The 25,544-nt window shown below is 35.7% G+C and overlaps 1 protein-coding gene across 4 annotated transcripts; it reads left to right on the top strand.

Moving 5' to 3' along the window:
- The first annotated feature begins 1,480 nt into the window (after window positions 1–1,480).
- On the top strand, window positions 1,481–25,161 carry LOC107746600 (glutamate decarboxylase 1-like). 4 transcript variants are annotated; one of them, XM_016560881.1, is made up of 17 exons: window positions 1,481–1,827; window positions 2,873–2,980; window positions 4,662–4,724; window positions 7,136–7,276; window positions 7,851–8,093; window positions 8,740–8,830; window positions 17,332–17,444; window positions 17,635–17,750; window positions 18,536–18,615; window positions 18,724–18,778; window positions 19,008–19,124; window positions 19,281–19,345; window positions 19,423–19,501; window positions 20,248–20,397; window positions 22,082–22,189; window positions 22,292–22,381; window positions 23,659–25,161. In XM_016560881.1, the coding sequence occupies exons 2-17, from the start codon at window positions 2,905–2,907 to the stop codon at window positions 23,830–23,832; spliced, it is 1,761 nt and encodes a 586-aa protein (XP_016416367.1). In that variant the 5' UTR covers window positions 1,481–1,827; window positions 2,873–2,904; the 3' UTR covers window positions 23,833–25,161. The 4 variants fall into 4 exon arrangements, with proteins under 4 accessions (XP_016416367.1, XP_016416368.1, XP_016416370.1 ...); XM_016560882.1 differs by having other exon boundaries at window positions 2,851–2,980; XM_016560883.1 differs by lacking the exon at window positions 1,481–1,827 and adding an exon at window positions 2,380–2,517.
- Window positions 25,162–25,544: the final 383 nt, after the last annotated feature.

Here is a 25,544-nt window from a genome sequence, read left to right as displayed (position 1 = left end):
TTTAGCATCTCATGCATGCTCAGTTATGTCTAATACTGACTGGACTTTAAATTATATTCTGCGTGAATTGTAATCTATATGTCTTAAGATAATAAAGTAGCTATTTCCTACTTGACTTTTTCGGTTTAGTTGTTCAGAAAGGTGCAAGTGAGCGCCATCCAATGGAGGGGAAAAAAACAGTTTCACAATTTGAACCGGGGTTAGTTGTCACACTGGAAATTTGTCAAAAAGCTCCCCATCTAACAAGGAACGTTCCTTTTGGCTAATTTTCTGGAATGGTTCTCTCAACATTATTAACAAACGTTTTTTTCCAAATAACGTATATAGAATGTTTGTTCAAAGTTATCTGGTCTTTAATAATGTTCTCAAAATGTTAGCACAAAAACATTATTTATACATCGTTCATGGAAGGTTTTTTTTTTTTTTTTGGAAACGTTTTAGTTGGACGTTCATCTAACATTTATCTAACATTCATAAATGTTACTACTTGTTTTAGAATTTTCAGAGAACATTCCCATAATGTTTACGGAATGATCAAATGGAATGTTCCTTTAACGTTCACATAAGTTAAAACATTTAAAAACTGGACGTTTTGAACGTTAAGACAACATTCAGAAATAACTTTTTCTTAACTCAGTTGGAACATTAGAAAATGTTCTTAGAACATAATTTTGTTTAATTAGGTCATTTCTATAATATATAGTAGCTATAATATTTTGAGTAGTCCAATTATCCAAATGTTTTTGTTTTTTTTATTATTAATTTAAACTACAGTTGTCGTGAATTTTATTCTCTATAGTAAGTTTCAAGAAGTAATATTTTTTAAATAGCTGTTGCACGGTGAACACAAAATCACAATGAGTTAAGAGGAAATAACGATGTTTGCGTTCACTACTTTTTTGTTGTCAAAACTTGCGCCTACAGGGTTTGAATATGGAAAAACCCACCCAGAGAAATACTGACTGACTGCAAAATGCGTGACAACTAGCCCCGGTCTCTTCTGAATGCAGGTATTGGCTGAGCGGAGCTGTCCAAGTGCTGAAAAGGCAGTAATGATACTGCGCACTTATAATTAACAACAACCAATGAAAAGTTGTCGTCAGTATTGACAAGCGTAATCAGCAGAGGTTCTAAAATAAACGATCTTACAAGCATGTACACAGCAGTTCAAGTGATTTTCCAGGGCGCTGCCCAAAAATCCTTCATTCAAGTTCAAGTTGGTCTGTTCTCTGTTGCCACCTCGTGGATGTCGGTGTTGTTATAGTTCCAGACGTCTCATCTAGGTTATACCGGGGCTGATCCACAAGTCATGCAATTAAAGAAAAAAAACAGATTCTAAAAATGTTGTTAAATTAACACAGAATAAAAATTGTTTATGGTTTCCCTCCAAAATAACAAGAAGCACCTGATGTTTCTCGTCCTCGTGATGTCTCACTGTCTGACTCTCTGCCCCTCTCTCTCTTTCTCTCACTCACCGGTTTCTCACTCCCACGGTATTTTGACGTGTGTGTGTGTATATATATATTTTACTCGGAGAATTAAACTTCATGTGTCAGATGGCTTGAGTCCATTTAATAATCTCGAGACAAACCCGTGGATATTAACCGGTGGAAAAATACAGCAGAAGTGAATTTTTGGAGATTCTCCTGTCGCCTTTTGAAGGATAAACACTGAATCAAGAATTGGCGCTGGATGGGTTTTTATTTTCTTGTTCACTCTTCTGGTTTTCTGAGATCAAGCGTCTCACAGCCACATCACGCGGTGTGAAACATCCTCCGTGTGCCTCCGTTTTTCTGGATTTTATTGTGACACCTGTGACTTCGTAAGGTAAGCGCTCACCTTCTGCGTTTTGATCTAAATGCAAGCCCTTTTTCTTGTCTGCAATGTTAGGAGGAGGATAAGAATATTTGAAAGAGGAGCAGAAACTTAATTATGCTTTTTATACTCGATGATAATAAATGCATGTGCAGATATAAGCCAGTTTCTGCCAATATTGTGATCTTATAGGAACGTGTCTGACAAAATGATGATCTAAAAACATGGTGTAATTTAACACATGAGCAGCGCAATGATTTTTTTGGGCCATATTTCACTAACTCCGACAGTGATTGATGCGCGTTATTTGAAGACATTTAAAGATCATCTTAATTGAGAAATCAATAAGTCACTCTTTTTCTATTCATTTTCTCTCTCTCTCTTTTGGGGGAGTGAGCATCGGTTAAACGAACTGAGCTTCTGACCTTCTGTAAAATCATCTGACACAAAGAAGCATATTTATCATCGTCATCATCGCTAATAATGCCTTCAAAATGATCCTCTCTGTCCTGACTTCGTCGCCTTTGTTATGCTGCGGTTGAAGTGAGCAGATTCTTCATTTCTGCGTTTTAAATGATTCGTTTTAAAGACCTCGTTACAGAGCCAATTAAGTCAGACTTCACGGTCTGCTGCGCGCTGGAGCTCAGAGGTGCGTCTGGAGAGCAAGAACCGGACCGCCATCCAAAATACCAAGTTATATAGGTCGGGTTATTTTCGGAACTTACCTACAATTCTTTTCGTTATTTCTTAAGTGTGTTGCTTATTTCTCGCGCTTTGGATGCGCTTTTAGGTGCGCTGCTCTATCAGAGCGCATTTCTGAACGTGACAGAACACAAGACAAATTATCCTTGTGACGGGGAGTGAATTACTGCCATTTCAGAAGGATATCACAGATGCGTGAAATTATGCTGGAGATTCCTTGAAAACAAAAACGCTTGTTTTTGTTTTTATAAGCAGTATATGAGACACAGGACGGTATTATTTAGTATTATTTGTGCAATCACTTTGTCCTAATTCTCCATATTTTCCGTTTAGTGTTTTTTTTTTTCTTCTTCAGTCTGAAAGCTGTGAGGTGTTTCTCCTGGACTGATGGCGTCTTCTGCACCTTCTTCCTCGGCTCCTGATATGGACCCAAACACGGCTAATTTACGACAACCTGCCACAAGTAGGTCTCTCTGGATAACGCGTTTTTCACTTGGCTTGTTTACTCCGTGGGGTGGCGATGTTCATCACTGCCTTAAAAAACACACAGCACCCTGTGAAATGTCTATTAGCTGACAGAGACAGCTAGAGAGACAAATGATAAATTATCTGAAGATAGATAGATAGATAGATAGATAGATAGATGTTAAAACGGAAACTCCTAAGGCTTTTGTCATAAAAATGTAAATTCTTAAATTTCAGGATCAAAGTGGAGGAACAGAGAGAGATCAATAAACAGACGATGTGTGCAGATGTGTATAATAGCCTACTACTACTACTACTAATAATAATAATCTTATGTACGATTATTTTATCTCTTGTTCGTTTTGGGTATGATTTTAGTAGGAATTCATATATGGAGATTACAAATAAAATTATATTCTTAATTTTACTCTAAAATAAAAGCATCCTACTTCTGCCTAATTACGTGTTGCAGTTAATTATGGTACCGATCTTATAACAATAGTCCTGTTTTTTGCTACGTTTTTATGGCAGCTTAAATAACAGCAATCAGCCATCGTCTGCTCTCAACAGTCCCACCTTAATAGCGTAATTACAAAAATTACCCGCCATCACGGTCCAATTCACAGTTTCCTTTGTAAATGTAGGATACTTAAAATGCCCGAGTCAGGGAAAGAATGCATGAAATAAACGGGTTTGATCTGATTTGATCGGGTTTAATAAACCTTAGTGTGCCTTTGTGTATATATGTAAAAAATAAATAAAATCTTTTAAAACGTCATTCACAGAAATAAACGATCCAATAATATAACGACGTAGTACATATGTTATATAGTTTATGTTATATACATTTTGTTATTAATTCATGTTGTCAAGAGAATGATATGTTGTGTTGTTTTATTGTGCGTGCGTGCGTGTGTGTGTGTGTGTGTATTGTCTGCGTGTTTTGCTATTATCTCCCTGCCAAGCTCTATCTCACGCTCACTGACCTGAGGGACGCGTGCTGTCTCTGCCTCGTGCTGACAGCGCGCGCCCGGGGCAGATAGAGCTAGATCAGCCTCCAGACACAACCCACCCCGGAGGATGAGATCAATTCATATCAAACTATTGATAATAGGCCTAATAACAAATCTGCTTCGTTTCCTTTTCTATGCACATTTCATGCAAACACACTATATTGTTTATATAAAAATGCAAGCTCAAAACGTTATGAATATTGTTGTTCATGCTATTCAAAATGTTGTGAGTGTGTGTGCATTTTTGTTTCATTGGCATCTGTCTGGTCACTAATGCTGGGGGTCATCCATGGTACATTTTCTCTAGTCTCACTGTATGGCGGCTGGCAAGTCAAACACAAGCGTTTCACTCAGTTAATTCCGAGACCTCATTTCATGCCCGCTTATTTTAAACCGCCTCTTTGCCGGATGTGTGCCACCATCTATTAGCTGCCTGCCTCTCTGATAGCCTATATTGCTTCCTTTCAAAAAACCTGAAATAGACACAGAAGAAGAAGAAAAAAGCCACAGAGCCGGCAAAGACCCAAATCTGTTGCGCTCATTCATTGCCTTCTGCGTCAATGCATGTTGACCCTGCTTTATTAGGCGCACACATCCTCACCCATAGCATAAAAAAATAAAATGAAATATGAGATGTTGAACAGCTCTCCAAACGTCTCGTTTTAGCCGGCGACGCGTGGTACGGGGTTGCACACGGATGCACGAGGAAACTGGGCATGAAGATCTGTGGTAAGTTTCAGCCAACATCATTTCAATCAGTGGGGTCACTCAAGGTGCCAAAACCAACGGCACCTTTATCCATGCTGTTGTTGCTCTGTTGACCCCAGGTGTGAATACATTTGTGCCCTAGATAGGGAGCAAGTGACTGTCATTACGTGTTTCCATCACACCAAAGGTCAGCGAGCTGATATTTACCCTGTAGGCTACTGTGCGAACAGGGTCTTAGTCTTTTGTTCCCCCATATCACCCCTTGTTCACTCGCATTATTATTTTCCGGACAAAGGAATAGAAATCAGCCCGAAAGGAGAGGTTTACGCTTAGCAAGACAAGAGAAAAATAGCCTAGAGAGTGCTGTGAATCGTCAGGGTCTGAATGGAAATATTCTCTCACGGTCAGTTAGATAGGTTTTCGTAACTGGATTTGTTCTACAGTGAAACTCTATATATCAGGAGAAAAAAGGGCTGCCGGTGTTGCTCTCTAGTCTATTAGTTTCCTAGTGGGTGGTTCTCTGTCTCTCTCTCTCTCTCTCTCTCTCTCTCTCTCTCTCAACTTGTCTTTTTACGCCACGCTGCTTTTTATAGCCTGCTAAAAGATGTGAAGAGGATTGGGTGTTTTTAAGATGCTGACGTCTGGGAGGATGTGGCCATTGCTCCTGGTGAACTTTTAGTCGCTTCATTCTCGTATCTAAAGGCAGCGTCTTCTGGGTTTAATTTCGCCTTCATTTAAAAAAAATGGACATGTAATGATATTATGCGCTGATTATTGCAAAAACCATATAGCTAATTAATAATAAAATGTATATGTTACAACCTACAGGAAAACACACAAAATGAAAACTTGAATGATCGTTCTGTCATTAAAATAGTGTCATTAAAATTATTTTGTACTACAGGGATAAATTGAACGTACGCGAATGCATAAAGTAAAAATATATATATATAAATAATAAAAATATACAAATAAAATGTCTTTATTTCTTTAAAATTTGTTTTCTTTCTTTATGCATTCATGTATTTCATTATGTGTTTGTCTTAGTTTATTTCTTTGGAGAGAGCTCATGCAGAAATAGATTTTGATTACATTTAAAGAAACGAAAATAAATGAAATTAATGCCTAATCCAGAGTGTGAAGTCATATCTTTTGTAATATTCAGCATATATCAAGCGTAAATGATTTTGTACAGCTATTTAATCAGAATGTGTGTTTTATTTCAATTTCATGCACAATAAACATGCTTAACGTGCTTGTGGAGACCAAAAAGCTTTTGGTCTTTAGCTTGCGAGAAAACAGAAAAATCTATTTTGATAACCGCAATAAAATCGTGTCGCCTTTTGATGTTCAGCGCATCGCCAAAGATTTACGACATCGAATAGTCATTAGCTCTTATCAGAACCGAGCCTGAATGAGAGAGAAGGGCTGCGTGGTGGGCAGAGGGGAGTATTAACTGGGGAGTATTAACTGGGGGGGGTCTGTTTTCTCTGATAATATTGTGTGATAGTCCTGCTCAAAATGAGAGAGATAACCGGCACGCAAAGACAGCCCGGCCCTCGTGACCGAAAGACGGATACTCTTAAGGAAATATGCTGTTAAATATTCTTTATAATCTTACCAACCATCTATCACCCATGTTTTACAATATTTAGTGGCTCTAAGCAGTCCTCCATAAATAAAACCAGTCAGTACAAAATGTAGCCTATGAATTATGATTGAAAAATATACATATTTTGTACTGCTAGGTGTTTGCTCTCTTTCACATTTAAAAATAAGGGTTCCAAATCGGGTTTCTGATGAACCATTTGGGTTCCCCAAAGTGATCAGTTCTTAAAAGAACCATTTTTGGAACATTTAAAAAATCTAAAGAACGTTTTTCCATTATAAAGAACCTTTAATGGATTCTTGAAGGTTCTTCATGGAACCATCGATGCCAATAAACTACCTTTATTTTTAAATATAATTGGGTCTTTAAGCCTTGCCTAAACCTGTTTGTCCATGATCACGTAAGATGCTGCAGTAAACCATCCTCGACAGATGGGAGCTTCGGTGTAGGCTACTGAATGTGCCTGTCGGCAGTTAATGGCATGGATCATCTAGTCAGTCAAGCGGAATCTGTGAAGGATGACAGACCCAGACTCGACCGTGTTTCAATAGTGTTTCATGATCCAAAAAACACACACCCTACATGTCCTCTGATGGCATGGCTACAGTAACACCTCTGAACCTCCAGCAATCCATAAATAGCGATGTCCTACTAAAACTCCAACCACTGGAATCCCCCTTAGGTATAAATATCAGAGAGCAAGCCTGCTGTTTAGTTGCTTATGTTAAAGCAACTGGTTGGAGATAAAACTTTTTCCCTCTAGCATCCAGAATCAAGGCTGAGGATATGTTTTGCAATTCTTCCCCGTGTTGTAATGATGCAGGTTTCCTGCAGAAGAACAACAGTCTGGATGAGAAGAGTCGGATGGTGGGCGCCTTCAAGGAGAGCGCGAAGAACCAGATGTGTGACAACAGCGAGCGCTTCACGCGCGCAGAGACGGACTTCTCCAACCTGTTCGCTCGAGGTAACGACAAAACTCACTCTGAATCATGTTTTCATACGCTGCTGTATGCACAAATATGCCAGAAAGTGTTAAACTTCTGAAACTTCTTGCTTCATCTAAATCAAACACTTAAAAGATAAAGAGATGAAATTTGATTGTTCGTATATTATTGTAAGCTAAAACCATGAAAACATATATCAGCAAGATAGATAGATAGATAGATAGATAGATTTTAATTTATTAATTTATTAGTTTTATTTTTATTTCAGAATTTTATGCATTTCCATGCAGAAACATGATCAGTGTCAGTAACTGATTATCGACCTATAAATAATGCAGAATCTTAAAATCTCTTTATTTTTAATTATATTTTTCTTAATTATTTCAAAATCAGAACCAGGTATTTTTAAGGATTAGATGAAAAAAAATCCCTAATTTTCAGTGTGGGTTTTTAGACTTTTCACCTCCACTATATTATTATTATTATTATTATTATTATTATTATTATTATTGCTCCACCTGTCAACACATTGCACATAAACCATAGATATGTAAAATATGCTGACTCACATGTTCATGGTCCACTCCATTCCAGATCTACTGCCTGCTAAAAATGGCGAGGAACCCACAATCCAGTTTCTTCTCGAGGTGGTGGAGATCCTCACCAATTATGTGCGCAAGACCTTCGACAGATCCACCAAAGTGCTGGACTTCCATCACCCTCACCAGCTCCTGGAGGGGATGGAGGGCTTCAACCTGGAGCTGTCTGACCAACCAGAGTCGTTGGAGCAGATCCTGGTGGACTGCAGAGACACGCTCAAGTATGGAGTCAGAACAGGTACAGGCCCATGGAGCAATTACCACACCGTCCAATCATGCAACCAGTCAAGCTTTAACTTTAATTAATATCATTTACAGCTGACAACATAGATTTGAGCTGATTATGATATTATATGATAATTCATTTATGACAGGTTCTTCCTATTTATTCACACAAGTTATATCTTGATCATTTGAAAAGAGCAGTTTTGGAAATTGTTATGTTTACAGTTGAGCAATTTAAATTCAATGTGTTTTCAAATGAGTTTGACTTGCTTATAATTTAATTTATAGGTAATATATGACAGCAAACGGAGAACGCTAATGATCTAATGACCACAGTCACTTGATTTGATATTTACTAATGCAATAAACTGCATTTTCAAGTGGGGCCACAAATACTTTTGGAAACCCTGGTGATATCACTGTTTTTATATACAATACCGTGCAAAAGTTTAAGATTTTTTATTTTTTAAAGAATAAATTTAGCTTTGCATCACAGGAATAAATTATGTTTTAAAATATATTAATAGAAAGCAGTTATATTAAGTGGTAAAAAATATTTCACAATATTACTGTATTTTTTGATCAAATATATGCAGCCTTGGTGAGCATGAGAGATTTTTTTTTTGTACTTATAGTTCCTGTCAAATCTCTTCTTCTAGGTCATCCTAGATTCTTCAATCAGCTTTCGTCTGGTCTGGACATCATCGGTCTGGCTGGAGAATGGCTCACCTCTACTGCCAACACTAACATGTGAGTTACTCGAACCCACCCATCTCCTGTCCTCTCGCTGGGGTCATTCGGCAATAACAACACGTCGTCTGTGTTACATATATAAGTATTTCCGTTGCTCTGAGGTTATGTAAAGGGTTTGTTTGAACGCTATGGCTCGAGGCGCTGTCTTTGTCAAGGCTGTATCGAGTGATGTGTCTGAATGCTGTAACCCCTCCAGGCCTGTGAGATTGCATATTGATCAGCCCATAGAGTTACACATTTCACTGCTGATATAAAGAGCAAATTGAACGGAGCTGTTCTATTGGACATTTCTGTCTGATGAGTTGCTCATGCGATTTGCAAAGAAACGATAGTATAGATTGCACTGACACATTGAATATTTTTGTTTCCATTTAAATGGCAGAAAACACATAGGTATGGGAAAGACTGGGGGCTGGTTGTCACTTATTTTCTCCAGGGAATATTTCTATTTTTTTAATGCCATTTTCTGTATCGGCACAATCCTTCAAGTCTACCTAAAAACGTTCATAATGTTAATGGTAAAATACTGTAAAAAAGCTATGGTAAATCCCGTTATTTACATTTCTGTACACAGTGAAAACTGTGATAAATCCAATGGGACATTTCATCTAATTTTACAGTAAAACTTACAGTTTTTGGAAGTCAAAAAGAACACATCATCTTATGATTTACAGTGGAAAAACTCTAAATTGAATTCCTGTGATACTTCACATTTGATGGGGTTTCACTGAAATAATGATGTTTCTTCTTAGTGTTTTGCTATCAGTTATGTACATTAGGGTATTATGTTATCTTATGTTGTTAAATGAATGCTGTTTATTGCATTATTTTAGTGTCACTTGTGTTACCATGATGGTGTTTTGTATATGACACTGTGCAAATTCTATATATTAATATTTATCTCAGCTTGTGCCAATGTTACTTTAGAATCATTGAAATACTAGTTTTTATTAATATTTAGGATAGTAATAGTAAATAGTAAAAATATGTATTTATTTATTTATTGCTGATATTTTCACAAGTTGTCTCAGATGGACCCATTGACCAAGTGAAGATATCAGGAAAATATATATTTTAATATTTAATATATTTTTTTCTTTCCAACGTGTATTATCAGTAAAACTATTGAATTTTTATTTATTTTTTTCAAGATTTCAGATGAAAAGCATGTTGTGCTTCCATGCAAAAACGCATGATCAATGTCAGTCAGTACCTATAAGGCATGATCTTAAAATCTCTTCATTTTTAATTATAATTTTTCTTAATTATTTCGAAATCAGAACCAGGTATTTTTAAGTATTAGAAAAAAACAAATCCCTAATTTTCAGTGTGGTTTTTAGACTTTTCACCTCAACTAGCTGACTTTTGACCCCCATATGCTGACTCGCATATACTGACTCATTAAATTCCAGATCTGCTGCCTGCTAAAAATGGCGAGGAGCCCACAATCCAGTTTCTTCTTGAGGTCGTGGAGATCCTCACCAATTATGTGCGCAAGACCTTTGACAGATCCACCAAAGTGCTGGACTTCCATCACCCTCACCAGCTCCTGGAGGGGATGGAGGGCTTCAACCTGGAGCTGTCTGACCAACCAGAGTCGTTGGAGCAGATCCTGGTGGACTGCAGAGACACGCTCAAGTATGGAGTCAGAACAGGTACAGGCCCATGGAGCAATTACCACACCGTCCAATCATGCAACCAGTCAAGCTTTAACTTTAATTAATATCATTTACAGCTGACAACATAGATTTGAGCTGATTATGATATTATATGATAATTCATTTATGACAGGTTCTTCCTATTTATTCACACAAGTTATATCTTGATCATTTGAAAAGAGCAGTTTTGGAAATTGTTATGTTTACAGTTGAGCAATTTAAATTCAATGTGTTTTCAAATGAGTTTGACTTGCTTATAATTTAATTTATAGGTAATATATGACAGCAAACGGAGAACGCTAATGATCTAATGACCACAGTCACTTGATTTGATATTTACTAATGCAATAAACTGCATTTTCAAGTGGGGCCACAAATACTTTTGGAAACCCTGGTGATATCACTGTTTTTATATACAATACCGTGCAAAAGTTTAAGATTTTTTATTTTTTAAAGAATATAATACTTTTATTCAGCAGGGATGCATTAAATTGATCAAAAGTGTCAGTAAAAACATTTATTACATTTTTATTTTAAATGAATGCTGTTATTTTGAACTTTGTATTCAACAAAGAATCCTATAAAAAATGTATTATGGTTTCCCCAAAAAAAAAAATATATATATATATATATATATATTCATTTTTATCAATTCATATAATTCATATTTAATATGAATTATATATTAATATTTTCTGTTTTCATTTTAATTTTAGTAAAAAAAATTATAGTTTTGTGTGGTTTTGTCATTTTTAGTTGTTCTTATTTATTTTATATATGACAATATAATTTTAATATTTATTTTCAGTATTAGTTTTAGTTATTTTAGTACATCGAGTTAAAATAAATATGAAATAAAAGAAATATGAAATAAATACAAATAAAAATGAGAAATGTTGCCTTAGCAACTGTGAAATAAATAGATTTTTATATTTTCTTTTATTTCATTTAACATTTTTTATTTCAAGTACCAAAAATGTTCTTTTATGGTTTTAGTTTTGGTTTTAATTTTAGTCAACTAGCCTAAACCCTGGCTTGTGCTGAGATTTGATTCATCATGTGTCTTTCTCTTTACCAACTATGTTGTTATGTTATTAGTTAATATACTTTAGTAGGTTGGTATATTAACTTTATATCAGTTTTTTTTACTGTAAATTTAAGTCAAATTCATAAAACCCTAAAATGTTGCTAGTTTTTGGTAAAGTTCTGGCCATTTTTTTTCTTTACCATAAATTTTCCCTTTTTTTATATAATATAAATCACCCAAATTATTACTAGAAAGAACAAGCATTTGTGCAACTGGACATTTGGAATCAAAATCCGGTACTTAATAAGCTATAACCGTTCCCCAGGTGAAAACTAGCCCCTTCTTCAACTATACAACAGAAGCTGATGGGTTTTTTCATGAATCTTATGCTGCTGCTGTTAGTGCAGCACTGAGGAGTCTTACAGCACTAAAGCACAGAATGGACTTGTACCAAATCTATTTAACAGCCCATTGATTGCGTGTGACTGTGGGCTGGTAGGAAGTGTGTGCCAGCTGGGACCAGCCAGTCGGAGAGCGTGTCCCTGCGGGCCGAGCAGTCTGGCCATCGCATTTTACTCCCGCAGGCCATTTTGATCTCAGAGGACCGAGCACTTCATTACAGCTGTCTTTCTTAATATAAATAGAGAGCTTCTTATAATAGAAGTCAGTTAAGATGAAAAAAGCCTTGTTAAATTGCCATAACTATGAACAATGGGTTTTGGCCAAAGGGAATTACTTTGATTAATATCCTCTTAAGCTAATTCATACCAAATATGTAGAGGAAGAGCAGAGCCAAAAACATAAAAGAATCAAAGTTTTTACATCCATATCATATTTGCACACTTGCATTTCTGTAGTGCTTGTTTCTCAATAGTGTGACATCGAATATTCACAGGGTCTGTTCCATTGTGAGCTGCCTACATAGGCAGCATTTTAAGGCATCATAATTGCATTCCAACATGAAATCTGTTTGAATAGATCAGCATAAATATGTTGCTCTAGGATATCCCCATTTTGGACATGTAATGCTGCTTTCAAGGTCGTGTGTGAACCTCGTACCTCCAAGTCGGGAAAATAAAACACAAAATTAGCCTAAACAAAAAATCATCTGCATTCAAAATGATGAAAATTATTCATTTCAACACTGAAAAAAAATGATACTTTGGACCAACTTAAAAATTACATTGCTAAATATTTTTTATTATAAATTTAATGACCCTGGAGCACAAAAGCAGTCTTAAGTCGCTGGGGTATATTTGTAGCAAAAGTCAAAAATGCATTGTATGGGTCAAAATTATAGATTTTTCTTTTATGCCAAAAATCATTAGGATATTAAGTAAAGATCATGTTCCATGAAGATATTTTGTAAATTTCCTACTGTAAATATATTAAAACTTAATTTTTCATTAGTAATATGCATTGCTAAGAACTTCATTTGGACAACTTTAAAGGCGATTTTCTCAGTATTTTGATTTTTTTGCACCCTCAGATTCCAGATTTTCAAATAGTTGTATCTCAGCCAAATATGGTCATATCCTAACAAACCATACATCAATTTCGGAAAATTGACCCTTATGTCTGGTTTTGTGGTCCAGGGTCACATATATACTATATATAGTATATAATTAATATACAATACTATTTGGCAACTATTTTTTGGCAATTATGTTTACAACTTAATTTCACCAAAATGATGATAAATGTGTTAGCTTACCTATACTATAAATAAAGACATGAGTATTCTCTTCAAAAGACCTTAATGTCATCTTTTTTAAAATATGCATCATCTTTTCTGTTACATTCTATCAAGAAAAGTCAGAAAATCTTGTCAGTGTCTGAACATCAACATGTGGTGTCAAGCAAAAATAACTTTTTTAGTGTGTTAGAGTGTTATTTTTCTTTTACCCAAACCGAACAAAACCGGTTTAACCATGATTTTCTATTAGACCAATACAAAAAAAGCACTTTAAATTATGACGTTGTTTCATTTGTTCGGTTACTTATACATGGTGTTACAGCTAAATGTTTGTGTTACATACAGCAAATCACCCAAACTGAGTAATAAACTTGCTTTCCCTTCACTTATCTCTATATATAGTTAATAGTATCTATCTTTTAGATCAGTGTTTCTGCCATGTTTCATATCGACCCGCTCCTTTAAACGTCGCAACTCAACAAGTCATGTGTCATCTACAATTCAAAGCTTCACTTTGAATTTGACTTTGCTTGGTCATTCATGTACTTGGAACTCATAATTACGATATTTCCGACTTCACTTTGAAGGGCGCATATAAAAAGATATTCCCAGAGAGCGGTGTGATAAGTTCAGTGTAATATGGCGGACAAAGCAAGAGCATACACTTCTATAATTGTTGCCTATTTCACCCTAAATATGTGTGTTTGTGATGTATTTTCATGCCATTAGCTTAGTATAATCTGTGTTTTTTGTATTTGTTTGATGCACACAGTCATTTTCATTTTTCACATGCAGTAGATACTAAGGTTTCAGAACAGCTTGTAGTGTTTTCTTTTTTTACTTTGTGACATTTACTTTATATGATTTTTACCACTTTATAAATAAAGAACGTCCTCAAGTGCTGCTGACATTTGAGAAGTCAAGAGGCGATCGATGTGTTGGATGGTTTTTCTGTATTAAACCTTGAATTGTGCCCTTTCTTCATGTCTCATTCCTGTAAAGCATCAATATGAGGTTAAAAAGCACTATATTTGTATCTGAAGGCGGATGGAACCATGTTGGCTCTTGAACATGAAGCACTAATGGCAGAGGTGTGTTAGTTCAGCAGATGAGAGTGTGGGAGTCTCTCTGGGAGGAGGATGTTGATTAGCGCTTCACTCTGACGCTGAAGCGTTTTCAGAATCTCAGGATAAACGTTTCTCCATCTCTCCCACATGATGCCATCGTCTTGCTCCAGGGATAAAGCTGTTCTGTCGGCCTCCCACCGCTCTCTGCCCCATTTGAAAGGATTTCACCTGCAATGTTTGAAAACGTTTCATTTCATCACTGCTGAGAGTGTCGCTTCTGCTGTTGCAACCTTCACACACACACACACACACACACACACACACACACACACACACACAAACACACACACACACAACTACCCAACACCCTTAAAATAGCTTCACATAAAAGACAAGAAGAGATATTTACATGAAATTTGAGTCATATTTCCAGCTGGTTGCTAAGGTGGTTGTGTATGTTTCTACGGTGTTGCTAGGTGGTTGCCAAGGTGTTTTGGGTGGTTGATAGTTTATCTCTTTGACAAATGATTTTCAATGGTTGATGCAGATATTGATATGGCAATAAAATTCTGATAATATTAAATGCATAATACCGTAAATAAAATGTAAAAATTACTTTACACAATATTTACGCATTATTGAAACTGAAATTTCGTATTACACTGCAAAAAGTGATTTTCTTACTCAGTATTTTTGTATTGTTTTCCATTACAAATATCTAAACACTCTTAAATCAAGATACATTTACTTGAGAAGCAAAATGACATGACATAAAGTCTTGTTTTCTGAAAAAATGTATCAAAATAAAGTGGGGTTTTGCTAAAATAAGAAAGAATATCTGCCAATGCACTTAATTCAAAGAAGAAAAAAATTCCCACCCCATATTTTTGTAATGGAAAGAAAATTATTTTTGCTGTCTAATCATTGACAAGAGAATCTGTAGACTGTCCAAAAAAATAAAATAAAAAACTTGACCAACGTGCTGTGTTTTTATTTGAGCATTTGATTATGATTTTATGCTATGCAAATGTATATCATGCATTTTAATTTCATAATATAGGTGAATAAACGGTCCCAATATGCATTGTGCATTCAGGCAGATATTAAATTTCCTGTTGGTTTCTCCTCCTTTGTACATGAAAATGTAATTTGTCAAATCCAACACGTGTTATAAGCCTGCGCAAGAAACATTGTTCTATTTATACGACATTATGACAGCTGGAATCATGTTTTCGCTGCGTGTTATTGATGATTCCCCGTTATTTTACTGTCTCCAATCTTTGTTCCTTTTTGTGACGGAGCTGAACAATGAGTCTGCCCGGGGCTGCTCCGTGTCCTAGTTGTGTTCCATCACACGCTCCTCTTTCGTCCGTCCTTTCTGTGAATGAGATGGATTTGTGCTGAAGAGCGGTCTTATCTCGCGCGCGCAGCCGTCCCCTCATTTGCGCGCTGTCTGCCCCCCATCAGGATGAACTCCTCCATTTAGACGGACAGATAGCCATCAGAGGACTGACTCCCTTCATTAAAACAGCCTGAAATGAGCCCTTATCTAGTCTATCACAGCCGTCTTTTAATTAGCGATATTCAAAGCAGCCGAGAGGGACAGAATGTATCTGTGATGGAACAGTGTGTGATGTCCGCAGGAACTGTGTGATTCTCTGAAGCAGTTGTTGCCAGATTTTGACAATTTGCAGAAGTGGAACATCAATAGGCTATTAATTTGATAGCATAAATACGAACCTCTTAACCATGTCCAAATTGTCAATTTTCAGCCCAAAATCGAAGTAAAGTTACATTTAAAATAAATAAATAATTTTTATCCACCTTATTTTGCTAGGCGGAATTAAGCTATTTTTTGGTTAAGACTAAGGGATACAGCTGTGGCTACTGTGCCGCTCATCAATAGTCCTATAGCGTAATTTTTGTCACACAACAATAATGACTGTTTTTGCATTATTATAAGGGGTAGGTTTAGGGTTGGGGTAGGTGTAGACGTTAATAACCCTGCTGAAAAAAACAACAGACACCATTACAAAATTTGTAATGGTTTTACTGGTTAGCCTATAATGGGACTTGTAGGCTATTGGTTTTAATGGAAACTGTAATGGACCCTGTGGGTTTCTACTGGTAATTGGTCGCCTTCTATTGGTGGCTTGTTAAAACCAAGTCCTAATGGAATATGTCCCAAAACACACTGCAAAATCATTAGAAATCACTAGAAAATAAAATAATAATAATAATAATAATGGTTAAAAGTTGATGGGTAATGTTTGTAATGGTCAGCAGGGAAAACACAATCTACTAGATATAAAATTTAATTTATTGGCCGTAGCTTTATCCCTTCTGGCCACAACCCTATTTTTTTATTTTTTTTTTGGTGAATGTGCACACTTTCTATTCATTAGCTGCAATAGGCTATAAGTAAATATTAATTAAGTAGCCAAACTAAAAGTGCAGTAGTATTTCCCTTTTGAAAAAAAACAGCATATGCTGGTTAGGTAGCCTATGTTTTGAAGCATGCTGCTGGTTTGAGCTGGTGGTCCTTAGCTGGTTTAAGCTGGTCTTAAGCAACTAGCTCCTGCTTAGGACCAGCCTAAACCAGCTCATGACCAGAAGCCATGCTTCAAAACATAGGCTACCTAACTAGCATATGCTGGATTTTTCAACAGGGTTGTGCTACAAATCAGTGTGTTAATGAATACGATCATAAATTAAAATAATATGAAAAGAAATAGCGACCGATTTGCAATAGCCTATTTGGAAGCATAACGTGCAGTTTTTGTACAGTTAAAAATAACTGAAAGCCAAAAACACCGGAAGTCTCGCACATACAAGTTACAAATGACCCACTGTTAGCCTACGTTAAAAAATAAGGTGGATATACAAGAACTAAACATAGATATTTTTCTGCACTGGAAAAGATGAGTTTTCGATGGTGTAAATGAAACAAAGCTTACTGGAGTACAGTACGTTTTACAAGAAAATACCATTTCAGTCTTTCTGCTTCAAGTCTCATGTGACTAAATCTGGTCTTCCTGTGTGTTGCTCAGGTTCACATATGAAATCGCTCCTGTGTTTGTTCTGATGGAGCAACTGACCCTCAAGAAGATGAGAGAGATCATTGGATGGCCTAATGGTGATGGCGATGCACTCTTCTCACCAGGTAAACTGGTCCATAACAAACCGAATAATGAAATATCGCCATTACAAACGTAACCCAAAACACATAGCCTAATAAAAAATACCGTAGGTTGTGCATACAATTAGGGGATGAGGAAATTATGACATTTTCGTGCTGGCTGGACTATTCCTTTGGCTAACACATTTTATTTTGGTGATGAATCTGTTCACAGGTGGTGCCATATCAAACATGTACAGTGTGATGGTTGCGCGGTACAAGTATTTCCCTGAAGTCAAAACCAAAGGCATGTCTGCAGCACCACGACTCGTGCTTTTCACTTCTGAACATGTAAGTACTCACTGTCACTGCAGTTAAGCAGAGGATTTGTCTGCCTCTAGGGGTCATATATTACACAGCCTTGCATCTTGAAGAAAACAAAATCGGCTGATTTGCCAAGAACGCTAATATTAGGCTACCTAATTTGACGCTGAGCTCGAAAATATATTTTATATGTTATATATCACATTTGATAAGTATATATCAGCTTATTGCACTTACTAAAATAACAAAAGCAGTCAAAAGTTTTGGTTTTAATGGCAAAAAGGAATATTCCAAATTTATCATTTAACTTACAATCTGCAAAGGACTGTAAAAAATACATTCAAATATTAAATGTAATGTCAAAGAACTTTGCTAAATACGTTTTTTTCCCCACAAAATCTGCAAAAAACACCCACATATGTAGCAGAAAACATCTGGCTCGTGTTTGCATTTTCTTCTGTCACTGGCCATAATTCTAACCTTGAAAATCAGCTGAGAATTTTTTTAATCGTTGTAACCTGGCTCAGAGGAAGATATGACTTATGTCTTAGTGGCAGTTTTTTTAAAGGATATCCATAACTTCACCTCACAAATGATCATAGAAAGCAAATATTCTACAAAATGTGTGGCATACTCGTGCAAAACAAGCACTATTTTCGGAATCAGAAGCCCAAAATTATTATTAAAAACAAGTATTTACATTTCAATCAGCAAATATGGTATTATTTTTGAAGCATTAGTGTACAGTTGCATTAATTTTATACTATTTGGCCATTTGATTAATTGGCAACTCCACTGTTTGTTTTTTGCAGAGTCATTATTCAATCAAAAAGGCAGGAGCAGTGCTGGGATTTGGCAAAGAAAACGTAATTCTCCTGAAGACAGATGAGAGGTATCATCTTCTTTTGAGCTCATAACCCCTACCTTACTTTCTTTCAAAGCTCATGTTTTATTTGCTAGAGTCGCTTCCACTTACACCTAATTGGCTGTCTTGTTTCAGGGGGCGTGTCATACCCACTGACTTAGAGGCCAAGATCATTGATGCCAAACAGAAGGTAAGTAGATGCTCAGACTCAATGTTGCTAAGACAAGTGAGTGAGAGTATTTAACCTCAGTGCCTGAAGAGTTCAGTGGATCAATACTGGAGCAGGTATTCATGGTTGATTTGAACTTTAAGTACTAATTCTAAGTCTCTCTGTTAATAAAGTGGGATCTTGCTGTTAGGGCACTATCTTTAGGCCATGTACTATCAGCAGTGAATGACATTTTGAATGTTTATTTTAGGGTTACGTGCCACTGTTTGTGAACGCAACAGCTGGTACCACAGTATATGGAGCATTCGATCCCATCAATGACATTGCCGACATCTGCGAGAAGTACAACCTGTGGTTACATGTAGATGTAAGTTTGATTCAAATATATACATGCATTTCCATTTAGTGCTTTCAGAATTTGCTGATATGGTAATGAAAATAGATGAATATAATAAATGGAGCATTGAATAAATGAATTAATAAATCTTAAATCATTCAGTCAGTGGTGTTTGTACATGTCTAGGGTGCTTGGGGTGGAGGACTGCTGATGTCCAGGAAACACCGTCACAAGTTAAGCGGCATTGAGAGGTATGTAAAAATCACACGAGATGAGGTGCTAAAATGACTTGCAGTGTGACCTGAAAACCCACGTCTGTTTGTTTCAGAGCAAACTCAGTCACATGGAACCCTCATAAGATGATGGGTGTACCACTGCAATGTTCAGCCATCCTGGTTAGAGAGAAGGTGAGACAGTAAACAGTCAAAGACATAAACAGTCAGGATTTATCACACACTAGGGCCCCATTTACATCTGGCATTAACATTTGCCTTGGAAAAGCCCATCTATATACTGTACATTACTGTTAAAAAGTTTGGGGTCAGTAAGATTTTTTTTTAAGAAATTATTACTTTTATTCAGCAAGGACACATAAAATTAGCCAGAAGTGACAATAAAGACATTTGTAATCTTACAAACGATTTCAAATCAGTGCTGTTCTTTTGAAGTTTCTATTCAACAAAAATCAGTTTTTCAAAAATATCCATAGCACACCTGTTTTCAGCATTGATAATAAGCAGAAATGTTTCTTGAGCAGCAAATCAGCATATTAGAATGATTTCTGAAGGATCACGTGACACTGAAAATTGCTGAAAATTCAGCTTTGCGTCACAGGAAAAAATGACATTTTATATATAATATATTCAAATACAAAACAGTTTTTAAAAATGGTAATATTTCTCAATATTTTAGTTCTTACTGTACTTTTGATCAAATGAATGCAGCCTTAGTGAGCAGAAGACACTTCTTTCAAAAACATTAAAAATCCTGTACAAATCTGAAAAAGATCAAAAAATTTGGATATGCAGATACGCACCAAACTCATTTAGATAAATGTGTCTGCTAAATGAATTTACGTTGATCAAGTCAATTCAAACTCATTTAAAGTTTAGTTATACAGCTACTGATCACAGGAGATGTGTTTCTGTTGCAGGGCATTCTGCAGGGCTGCAACTCCATGTGCGCTGGATACCTCTTCCAACCAGACAAACAGTACGATGTGACCTACGACACCGGCGACAAGGCCATCCAGTGTGGCAGACATGTAGACATCTTCAAATTCTGGCTCATGTGGAAGGCCAAGGTGGGTCACAACAGCTGCTGTTATGCCATGTCAAATCAATTAATATACTGTACATAGTGCTTTTCACAATACACATTGCTTCAAAAACAGCTTCACAGAAAATCATGATGATGTATCTTAATATCTTCATACCTTATAGTTGCATTTAGCAGATTAGAGCTGGGCAATAATATATATATATATGTGTGTGTGTGTATATATATATATATATATGTACTGTATATATGTAAAGATAGTTTGATATCATATCTGCAATAATAGTTTACATTTTTGCAACAATATAAACAATCACAAAGCCAAGATATGCTATACAGTATATTTCTTTATATATATTACCTGAGTATACTGTACGTATAATCATGTATTATGTATGCAGGTAAAGTGGTACACTGTAAAAAAAATTCCGTAAAATTTACGGTAAAAAAACGGCATCTTCAAATTCTGGCTCATGTGGAAGGCCAAGGTGGGTCACAACAGCTGCTGTTATGCCATGTCAAATCAATTAATATACTGTACATAGTGCTTTTCACAATACACATTGCTTCAAAAACAGCTTCACAGAAAATCATGATGATGTATCTTAATATCTTCATACCTTATAGTTGCATTTAGCAGATTAGAGCTGGGCGATAATATAGTTTACATTTTGTGACAAAATAAACAATCAAGCAGGTATTTGCAAGTATATACGAGTATATTGTATGTATGTGGATAAAGTTGGACATACTTATATGTACAACTTTATATATAGAGCTAGGTGATACATTTTGCAACAAAAGAAAAAAATTAGGTAGTTAAGATTTGCTATATACTATATGTCATCATGGTAACACACATGAAACTGAAATGTTTTACAGAGGGATTTGTTCATATATAATTTTCTTGATTATATACAACATTTTATTCCCCCAAAAATTGTGAAAATATATTGTTTTCTGGCTGTTCAAAGATTTTTCTGTGACAAAAAGAGATACCCAAAATTTCCTCTGTAAAAAAATTTGACTCTAATGTCAAAAAAATGAAACAAGAATTTTGAAACTGACTTCCAGTGTTCAGATTTTTTTACTAGAAATGTATGCAAATTAGAGCATATTTCATTAAATAATGGATCATTTGCATATTTAAACATAACATTTTAGAAAACTTGTAATACAAAAAATGTTTGCAATTATCAATGTAATCAATCAACTGGGTAAGTAAGGTGATAACTATTGGCTAATATTTTTCCCTATTTACCTGCAGTGTCTCACCTTAACAACATTAGGTGTAACATACAACCTTAATATACAAAACTGATAAGAAAAAACTAAGAAGAAACATAGTTATTTCAACAAAAAAACATCAAATTTGAAATGTAACGCAGGGAATTCTGGGAATGTCAATTTACGGTTATTCACTGTAAATGATACACTTCCAAAAACGGTATACTACTGTAAAATTACATGTAATGTCCAATACAGTTTTTCACCGTATATAGTAGGGGAATTTACCATTAACCATTTAACAGGTTTTTACTGTAGCATTTTTACAGTCTTTTACCGTTAAATTCACAGTCATTTTTTACAGTGTATATATGCACTATATTTCCAAATTTTAAAATAAAAACAATTATGTGGCTATAGCAATGAGTATTTTGCTGAGAAACACACATTTTTATTCTGACTGGTGATTTTTATCCGTGCAGGGCACAGTTGGGTTTGAGCAGCACATTGACAGATGTCTGGAGCTTTCTGAATATCTCTACAATAAAATCAAGAACCGTGAGGGATATGAAATGGTCTTTGAGGGCCAGGTTTGTATCAGGCACACGCATACTCAAGTATAGACTGAAAAAACTGCTTACCTAATACTGCATGTAATGACTTTTCTTATTGCTTTCTTTTGTTCTCTGCAGCCCCAGCACACAAATGTTTGCTTCTGGTATATTCCACCAAGCTTGCGTAGCATGCCACATGGAGACGAACGAAGGGAGAAACTACACAGGGTACTTCGTCTCATTTCAATTATACAAAATGAGAGTAACAAGCACACAAACTGGTAGTGATCAAAACGAATTTTATAAATCTTGTTTCGAATCAGTGGTTTTGAAGTTTTTATCAAAGAGTCATGTGATTTCAGCAGATGAGGCTTCATTACGTAATACTTTTTTGAACCTTAGGTTAAAAACATTTTACAATTCCAAGGATTCGCCTCTATGCTCTTAAAAATAAAGTTTCCAAAAGAGGGTTTGCCATAGAAGAACCATTTTGGTGTCCCAAAGAATCTTCAAGCTCAAAACAGTTTTAAAAGAATAGTTCAGCTGAAAATGTCCTCACTCTCAGGCCATCCAAGATGAAGATGAGTTTGTTTCTTCATGGGAACAGATTTAGAGAAATGTAGCATTATATCACTTGCTCACCAATCAATCCTCTGCAGTGAATGGGTGCCGTCAGAATGAGAGTCCAAACAGCTGATAAAAACATCACAATAATCAACACCACTCCAGCCCATCCATTAATGCCTTGTGAGGTGAAAAGCTGCGTGTTATGTCAGAAACAAATCCATCATTAAGACATTGCTTCTGGCTAAAATACGAGTCCATAATCTGTAATAACATTTCCTCCAGTGAAACTGTCATTTCATCTGAATCAGGAGAGAAATAGCGCCATTTACAACCGAAAACAGTCCAGAACAGCTCTAAACAAATGTGTGGGTGAATTTTGATGTGAGAGCCAACAGGAGATGGACTTTTTCCACTGGAGGAAGTGTTATTATGGATTATAGACTGGTATTTTGGCCAGAAGCAGCGGTTTAAGACTTTAATTAATGAACTGGAGTGTATGTTTTTAATCAGCTGTTTGGACTCTCATTCTGACGGCACCCATTCACTGCAGAGGATCCATTGGTGAGGAAGTGATGTAATGCTAAATAAGGGAAAGGTCCCTGGATGTTAAAGGTTCTTCATGGAACCATCGATGCCAATAAAGAACTTTTAGTTTTTAAGAGTGTAGATGTTGTTGATCTTGTGAACCCATGTTCTTTAATGGTATTTAATTATTCGTAGATTACATGTAATAACACTTTCATGAAAACATTTGCAATTAGTTTGTAGAGGATGCCATCATATGTACATATTTGGGTTGTCTTTTCGTTCCATTTACACCGTTTTGAGTCAGCATGTGCCACCAATGTATGACTTTTCCAGTCCTTTGAAACAATGAATCATTTTACAAAGAAAATTGGTTCAAACTTGTGTCATAAATTACGCCGTCTCCCCTGCAGGTGGCGCCGAAGATCAAAGCAATGATGATGGAGTGTGGCACAACCATGGTAGGATACCAACCACAGGGAGACAAGGTCAACTTCTTCCGAATGGTCGTCTCCAATCACGCCGTCACCAAGTCCGACATCGATTTCCTCATCGATGAGATCGAGAGGCTGGGTCACGACCTGTAAGAGCAGAGAACTGCAGCTCTGTGTCTATATTCAAGGCTCAGGCATCTCGACAGGACGGTCGCCCGGTCTACACATTTAATGGCTATGTTTCGACGTCGTATTGTGGTCCAATATGTTCTGTCCTTCTTCTCAATGTCTTTAGATCTTTAATTTACAGATTACGTAGCCCGTATAGCTACACGGTCACCTTATAACATAGTTTAAATCCATTGGGATCATGTGTAACAGTCGGTGCTTGGGTTTGTGAATACAATATAAAGACAAGCAAAGACGCGCCACCCTTTTAATGAAGCTCGAACCTCTTTCTGTAGTGGGGTCTGTGTGTAAACCAGTGGTTGATCTGTATTTTAGTGTTGTGTTTCCTAAACTAACCTTGTAGTAGGTCATGTAAAGTGTTTAATCAACACCTTTGTGAGGTGAAACATAAGTATTAAATTTTCAGTTTGAAATGTACTGATATAAATCTATAAACAAAGACTTTATTTATATTGTGAGCCAACGGTGTTCAAAGGTATTTCTCTCATTTGTAACGATTCTTCATTTGTATTTTAAGACAAGTTATATATAATCAAACAAGTTTAGGCTAATGTTTATGGTCCAGTAGTGTACTTGTGAGCCAAAGACAGAACTAGTGCCATACATTTTACAATATACTCGATATTCTTTGAAATAAGCAAGCGTATAAATTATAGTATAAATCTATACATATTTATATAAATATGAATATATTGTATATGTTTGTCGTTGAGGCCCTTAACTCTGTGCAATCAGTGTGTCAGTGTTACAATGTTATCGTGTGTATCTTTGACTGAATGTTATAAGCAATCCTATCAATTATCTGAAGGTAGTTAGTTACCAGATGTATATTACTAAGTATTGATATTCAACTCAGGCGATTATAGCATCATATTTAAAAAAAGAGAAGAAATAACAAAAGAAAACAATAAAGCAAAAAGCACAAACTTAGAAGGAAGGCTTGAAATGTCCTCAGGATGCTGGAAGATTGTGTTCATATTCATATTTATTAAAGGTTTATTGCTATGCGGTATTTAGATTCAGCTGTTGTCTTTGGAACATGTGAAAGATGACTGTTTATTTCACGTTCTCTATTTGTTCAAAGTGTTTTTGACAAATGTGAGGAGGGCGATCTGGTCTCCTCAGTAAGGCTGGCACTTTAAAATGCAATCACATTATATGTAAACTGTTATTAACACATGTACACGGCACAATAAAAAGCTATTAAAGTATAAGAATGTTCTGTTAGTCGTCTTTTTAAAATGTACAAATCTTGCACCTTTATTTTAAAGCGTATAATAAACTTGCACTTCACACCGAGTTTGTTCGTGTTTTCTTTTATTTCATTCTTATTTTAAACCAGCTGCTCTCAGGCACTAGAAGGTATGTCATAATGACAATATTCAAATATATTTCAAAAAGTATATTTGCTCAAATTTATTTCAAAATGTATTTATGGAAATATATTTTCTACCAATAAATTATTGGCCATTTAAAGTATATTTAAAAAATCAATATTTGCATTTAGCCTAAATTTAGGCTAAATACATGCTGTAAACAGCTTCACTGTTTACAGCTTATATTTAGCATATTCATATATTTTGGCAATAGACACTATAAACCTTTTTATATATGAAATATACTATCAAAATGCCCTCGAAAAAATACTTATTGTGGCAAAAAAGTACTTAAAAACA

Source organism: Sinocyclocheilus rhinocerous, unplaced genomic scaffold (genome assembly GCF_001515625.1).
Source record: "Sinocyclocheilus rhinocerous isolate Xijiao unplaced genomic scaffold, SAMN03320098_v1.1 scaffold588, whole genome shotgun sequence".
NCBI lineage: Eukaryota > Metazoa > Chordata > Actinopteri > Cypriniformes > Cyprinidae > Sinocyclocheilus > Sinocyclocheilus rhinocerous.
The sequence above is the reverse complement of the archived record's forward strand: the minus strand, read 5'-3'. Positions and strand labels throughout refer to the sequence as shown.